At 36.5% G+C, this 6,796-nt stretch overlaps 1 protein-coding gene across 2 annotated transcripts in view; it reads left to right on the forward strand.

Moving 5' to 3' along the window:
* Window positions 1-6,184, forward strand: part of nos1 (nitric oxide synthase 1 (neuronal)) — a 35,160-nt gene extending 28,976 nt beyond the window's left edge. The window contains exons 25-28 of one of the 2 annotated variants that reach the window (XM_025053280.1): window positions 133-281; window positions 1,064-1,258; window positions 1,559-1,677; window positions 3,407-6,184. In XM_025053280.1, the coding sequence (XP_024909048.1) occupies window positions 133-281; window positions 1,064-1,258; window positions 1,559-1,677; window positions 3,407-3,422 (479 nt within the window). In that variant the 3' untranslated portion in view covers window positions 3,423-6,184. Of the gene's footprint in view, window positions 1-132; window positions 282-1,063; window positions 1,259-1,558; window positions 1,682-3,406 lie in introns of those variants that run through there. The other variant, XM_025053279.1, reaches the window with a different exon arrangement.
* Window positions 6,185-6,796: the final 612 nt, after the last annotated feature.

Genomic DNA, 6,796 nt, shown 5'->3' on the forward strand with positions numbered 1-6,796 from the left:
TATATATGTATATGTATGTGTGTCATGTACATTCCATGTAAGAGAGTAGGATGTTAATAGTTTAATACTACTTCAATCAAACTGCCAACATATTTCCATGTTAAGAACTGCAATATTTTTGTCATTTTAAAGAGGTTGAGTCCTGCCCAATGGTACTGGTGTTTGGTTGTCGGCAGTCGGAAATGGACCACATATACCAGCAGGAGACCATTCAGGCCAAAAACAAAGGAGTGTTCAAGGAGCTCTATACAGCATATTCCAGAGAACCTGGCAAACCAAAGGTAAGAGCCCCGAAGTGTCCAGCTCTGGGGATGATGACTCAGTTTGTCAAAACTGTCATTAAAACCACTGCGTGGGTATGAAATGGAATCATAGAATGGACTGAACAAAAACAGCTGCAGGATTCAGTGTTGCACTTTATGACACATGTATCTGTTTGATATTTTCTTCTTTAACCTTTGTTTCCTGTTCTTTTGTTATATATTTTTTGCTGTGATTATGCAAGTGCAATACTTCGCAGTAATGGGTATGGGGTGGGGTTGGGGGGGTGGGGGAGGCAGGTTGATGTCTGTGGCATCACCAGATAATTAAGTTTTGCCTTTTTGTGATTAATTGCAATTTTTAAAAAGTATTCTTTTTATTTGTGACTAATACAAATGTTGAATTCATAAATATAGGAAAAATTGTTAATCCCAATTTGATTATTTTTAGAAACTGTATATATATATATATATATATTCAAATATATATTCTCACACACATAGGTGGGAATATATGTATATATGTTTATATATTACATATATGTAGTATATATACATATATGTCCGCATATATGTATACATGTATATATACTACATATACACATATATACATTGCATATATATATATATATACATATATATATAAAAACATACATATATGTTTTTCTTTTGCTTTGAAATCAAGTATAAGCAGTGGTGGTACCTGGGTGACTGCCAAAAATGTAATCCCCCCCGCCCCCCTTTTCTACTATTCCTGACTTTATATTTGACAAGTCATCATTCTTTGTCTTGTTGCTTGTCAGAAATATGTACAGGATGTGCTGCGTGAGCAGCTGTCAGAGATAGTGTACCAGTATCTGCGGGAGGAGGGAGGACACATCTACGTGTGCGGGGATGTTACGATGGCAGGAGACGTCCTCAAGACCGTGCAGCAAATTGTCAAGCAGCAGGGCAACATGACTCTGGAAGACGCAGGATTTTTCATCAGCAAGCTACGTGTAAGAGATTAACTATGGAGAGACTGGACAGGAGTGATGGGAGCCTTGTGGGAGTACAAGGGTAGACTGGGCTGAGAATGTGCTCTGACATCATCGAGTAGTTTTTAAAATACAGTCAACATGATTTTTGCAAAGAAACCACAGGGACAAAAGTCTGGATTAGTCATCTAGCTGTATTATAGAGGATATATATATATATATATATATATATATATATTCCAGTACCTATACAGAATACATATTTGCAATATTTATCTTGTCTGTAATTTGAGCACCAAATATTTTTTTCTCTTTCCTCAGGATGAAAATCGATACCACGAGGACATCTTCGGCGTCACGCTGCGCACGTACGAGGTCACAAATAGGTTGCGTTCAGAATCCATTGCCTACATTGAGGAAAACAAAAAGGACTCGGACGAGTAAGTGTTTTGTCTTTGAATTATTGTAGCCTGGGTTTGGACTTTTAACGAAACCTAAACCCAGAAATGCAACATTTGCTTTAGAAACAATTGTACACACCGGTTCATAATAATAATAACTTAATACACCACCATCTTTACCGGCTGAAGTTTGTCCAGAGGTGTACAAAACAGTTTAACTACAGCCATGTATAAACACAAACAACCTTTTGTTTGTCCAGTTAGCCCACAACCTCCTGTGGCTCATTAAACAAGGTAAATATATAAAGTTCTTACAAGATATTTCTGTCTGTTTTCTTTATTATATATAAGTGTTTTACTGGACTCTTTAACTGTTTATCTTTTGGTTATGGTTTACAAGTTTAACATACAGTAGTACTACATCTGTTTACAGAAGTGCTTCTGTGTCTGCTTTGGCTACAACGCTAACCTAGTTTTGGGACATTTCGAGGTGGTTACTGGTTAACAAACAATTTGATCATATATTGTATATATTTGTCTTTGTGTTGTTATTGTTCTGTGTCTCATACATGAGATTTTTGGTGGTTTTGGTGTTGAGGTGAGGGCGTGTGCTGGAATAGTTTCTAATCCATTAGCATTGCTGCGCTATGCTGCATCTGTTTCTTCTGGGTGGAAGGCCATTTGAAAATGTTATTGTTCCACGAAACGGATGACTTTTAATTCATATCTAAAGCTTGTCCTTGAAATTCCAAACTTTCAAAAATATTTGTATAATATTTGTATAATAGAATCATTCATTCTTTCTTATTGTACATGTAGCAAATCCATTCACTCATTTACTCAAACACCTTAGTTGGTTTTACATGCTGTGACAAACTCTCCTGAAATTCTCTGGCGCCCCCTAGCGAAATCATTTTAAAAAACTTAAAAAAAAAAAAAGAATATATTTACTAGCTTATTCAGGCTAATGTGTTCTTGTCTGAACAGTTCACTTTAGTCATTCTTAAAATGTCTAATATATATTAAAAATATATATTTTTATGGCATGTCATGCAAGGGTGAAATTCCTGTGTGTGGATTAATAAGTATTTTCTTCCAATGTTCAATTTTTGGGAATTTCGTTAATGGTCAGTGGATAGTGCCGGACTGTGGAGTTCATAAACGTCGACATTATACGAGTGTGTTTTTCTCTTAGTTGCCCCAATGTTGTCATGTCCATTCATGTGAATATAGCGCCCCTCACTGTGTGAGGTTAAATGGCGTTTTTTTTGTTTTGTTTGTTTGTTTGTTTGTTTTTTACAATTCTAACAACATTCTTCACTTTTCAACTTCTTCAATTTTACATTTTTTTTAAATGAGAAAATTTCTATCGTGAATTACAGGGGCTTTGATCCAATTCCAATTTGCAGACTGTAGTTATTGTTGATGCCAGTGAGATTTCGCCCGTAGTTTCCGATAAAAATCTGTGTGTAAGCATAGAAACCTGTGGAAACTAAATCATGGTGAAGCGAGCGGGACTGTTACATTTCTCTATTATTTATGCACACTTTAGATTAAATACACTTCTCTGGCATAAACAGCAGCCCTACAAAACCATTCTGCCTGGTTAGGTAGCAACATGATGCATCGCAGGCAAAGGTTTCTGTGTGGATTGTCCATTGAATTTCCCATCAGGCGTCACAGCCTTTCGACTGAAAGAAACTCCTTTTTCTCTGTCTTTGTTTTGCTCTGTTTGTCTGAACATTTGTTTCTATGTTTAACTTCTCAGGGTTTTCTGCATGTGAGTCAATTGACTGGAGGCTTTCCGTCAACAGCCTGTCTGGAGGCTTCGTCAGCACTGGTTAAAGAATACTGTGCCAATTTTTGTACTGGGAAATGTGTTTTCTTTTTTTTCTATATCTATAACAAGATTTCTGTTGGCTCTGCAATTTTGTCTGTAGCAACAAATATATATACATGAAAATGTTCTGTTCTTTAAGAATCGGTTTTGCTTGTTCATAGCACCAAAAATTATAAAAAATTAATCATTTCTATTATAACGTGTAAACCTAGTATTAATGGCCTGCCTCATTGTGGATGCATGACCAAGACCAAGAATATACTTAACAAATATATCATGCTATGTGTTATTGTTACCGTAAAAAAAAAAAGGATTTTATTGTGTTTTATATTATTGCAAAGGAATATTCAGATGTTTATTGTGAGTTCAGTTGACTTCATATTTCTGAAAAGAATCCTACCTGGTTACGTGTATTTGGGCTGTTGTGCTTTTTTTTCTCCTTTTTTATTGAAGGCTGTAGATTCATAAAAGGTGGAACATATAAAGGATAAAGAATAAGACAATATAATAACACCCTAAACTAGTGTTTCCCAAACTTGACCCAAGTCAATACACATTATTCATAAACTCCTGGGAGACATAATGCGAGAGGACCCAAAAAAATATCTTGCGACCCACCCTAGGGTCATGACCCAGTCTTTGGGAAACAATGCCCTAAATTGTCGGTGTTTTGACGCAACAATGAGCCCAGTTACTTGAAATGATGCTACACTTGCTAAAAGAAAATCAAATCAAAACAAGAGTTTGTAGTTTGATGATATAAATTCAAACATCATCAACATACAGAAACACTTTTTGGTATTAAAGACGCCCCCACCAAAGGTTTTCAAGCAAAGCTAGGCACTGGGTGATTACATTCTTTTTGTGAAGTTAAAGTTAGAGCACTGACTTGGCAGAAAATGACGAAGAACTCAGAACCATCATCTTACAACGTGTCTTTAATGTGCTTGAACTTTGAGCCACAGAGAGTAGATAAAAGGCGAAAAACTAGCATATGCATATATACTGATATATACACATATATACTGATTCGGTGTCATTAACATAATCTGTGGTTCATCTCATCTGGTTTTTCAGACTGTTTCATGCAAAGATGAGCCAATAAGTCAATACGTTTTTTCTCTCCAGGCGGAAGCCCATCTACATAAGCCAATAAGTACTGAAACAACAAGAATGTTTTCCTAGTGAATTAAGTTCTAGCTTTTTATTTTGACTTTGGAAAAAAATGGGAAAAAAAGACTTTGTGATATATTATAATGTCGACGAAATCTACAAAATATAGAGGACTGTTTGGACCATCATATCCAAATACCCTCTGACCCAACTCTTGGTATTGAGGCTAGGGCAGGTATCACTTTAAAAGAAGCTATATTTAGCTAATAGAAATATGTTGCTGAGGTAAAACGTTGATTTCTTTGTCATTTTGTCCAGTAATAAACTATTCGAGACTATAGACACATTTACAACAATGACTCTTATTGCATTTTTAAAAGTGTATCAACATTTTTAGTGCTGGGTTTTATTGATGGTGACTTTTTATTTTTTCACACTCTTCACAAGTCAAGTCCACCAAGGGTTCATTTGAGAGTACTGCTATCACATACAGGTTATGCACTGTCGGCTTTGTGCCAGGTTCCTCCATGGTTCCTGTTCATTGTTTCTCAAAATTATAATCCCATGCGTCTCATCTACATCTCGAAACTCACCTCCAGATTCTTAAAGGTAAATAACACGTTATTGCCGCACCGTCAATGCCCATGTGGTCTTCTAGTCTGTACAGTGAACAGGACTGTTCGCTGACCAAAGACCAAACACTGAATGAAACCAAAGTTTATACAAAAAGAGCAGGTATTCTGCACATGCTTTTCATGGCTGGGAGCAGAACAGTACCAGTATGTATAAGTACTCTCTTGCATATATGGGTCTTTGGCCACAAGACTGGACAAAAATCTGTTGTCATGTCTGGGACCAACACACTAACGATGCAGGGTGGAATTTGCAGTGTTGCATTAATTAAATAAAACTGTGTGGTGGGAGTGGATTTGTTTTAAATCCTTTAATTAGAAGCATTGAAATTAATCCCAAATAAACTCATTTATGTTAATCAATACAGTAATATTTGACTCAATTAGAAACGCATTTTAATCCAGTATATTTGGTCTCTGTCAGATACGTTGATTTAATAATTAAATCATGTTATAAAATGTATCGGCTATTATTTCAACATTCTTTCTAACATTAGCTAACATTATCTCTGGTTTCTGGACCATGTCTGTTGAGGTTGACATTACCTCTGATAATAGCTAACATCAGCTCTAACGTTAACTAATATTAGCTCTGGTGTCTGTTCCAGGGCGGTTGTAGCTAACATTAGCTACAGTATCTTTACCAGGACGGTTGTAGCTACTGTTGGCCCTGGTGTCTTTACCACTGTAATGAAATTAATATTTATGTAAAAATGCGTAGTGTAAATTTTGTACTCGTGCTCATAGCAGCATGTTTTTATTGACTGCTTATCAGAGGCTAACAGTTAATCGCTGAGGTGATAAGAAGTATTTTACTTTTTATTTTAGTTTGAACACGGGTGAAATTTGGTGATGACAACTACGCAATGTCTGTAATTTATTTATCAATATTAAGGGTTAAAGTCCCAGCTCGGAAACATATGCTGTGTAACAATAAAATATTACATTTGCGGCTAAACAACATTTGTTACTTTTACTATAGCTCCTGTTTTCAGTCTGCAGGCTAAGCTAGGCTAACTGACTGACACTGAACTGTCATATTTACAGCCAGGACAGTAGAATCTGTACTTAAGGAAGGCACCCCCTCAACCCCATTCAGCACACTGTGTTATACCATATCATGTGTATAACAAACTGTCAAGTTTGCTCAGCAATCAACTATTGACCTTTAGAAATTGTCATTTTGTCAGCGTCACGACATCTCTGCCTCCTCTTGCCTTACATAAACTCTCGCCTACGTACACTACAGTCGCTCTCTTTTGTTTAATGCCGCACTTTCACTGTGACCTGACACCTGCTCAGTAGCATCAGCATGGGTGTGTGTGTGTTTTTGTGTGAGTGTGCCACTTAAATCCCTGTACCTGTGTGGGTGTAAACATGTGCCGAGGTGCACGTTTTACACGACTGTTTGTTAACTCGTCAAAGGGTCAGGCGTTGATACGCATCCCCGATCCTGTATTTAACAGGTAACTCAGCTCACGTGGATCTTTGTAAAAGTTTTGATTTCAGCAGCTGGGTCTTAATTTTCACATAGGAGTTATCGCATCCAGAATAGGAAATCAATTTAGCCATT

Source organism: Cynoglossus semilaevis, chromosome Z, assembly GCF_000523025.1.
Source record: "Cynoglossus semilaevis isolate Cse_v1.0 chromosome Z, Cse_v1.0, whole genome shotgun sequence".
Taxonomy (NCBI): Eukaryota; Metazoa; Chordata; class Actinopteri; order Pleuronectiformes; family Cynoglossidae; genus Cynoglossus; species Cynoglossus semilaevis.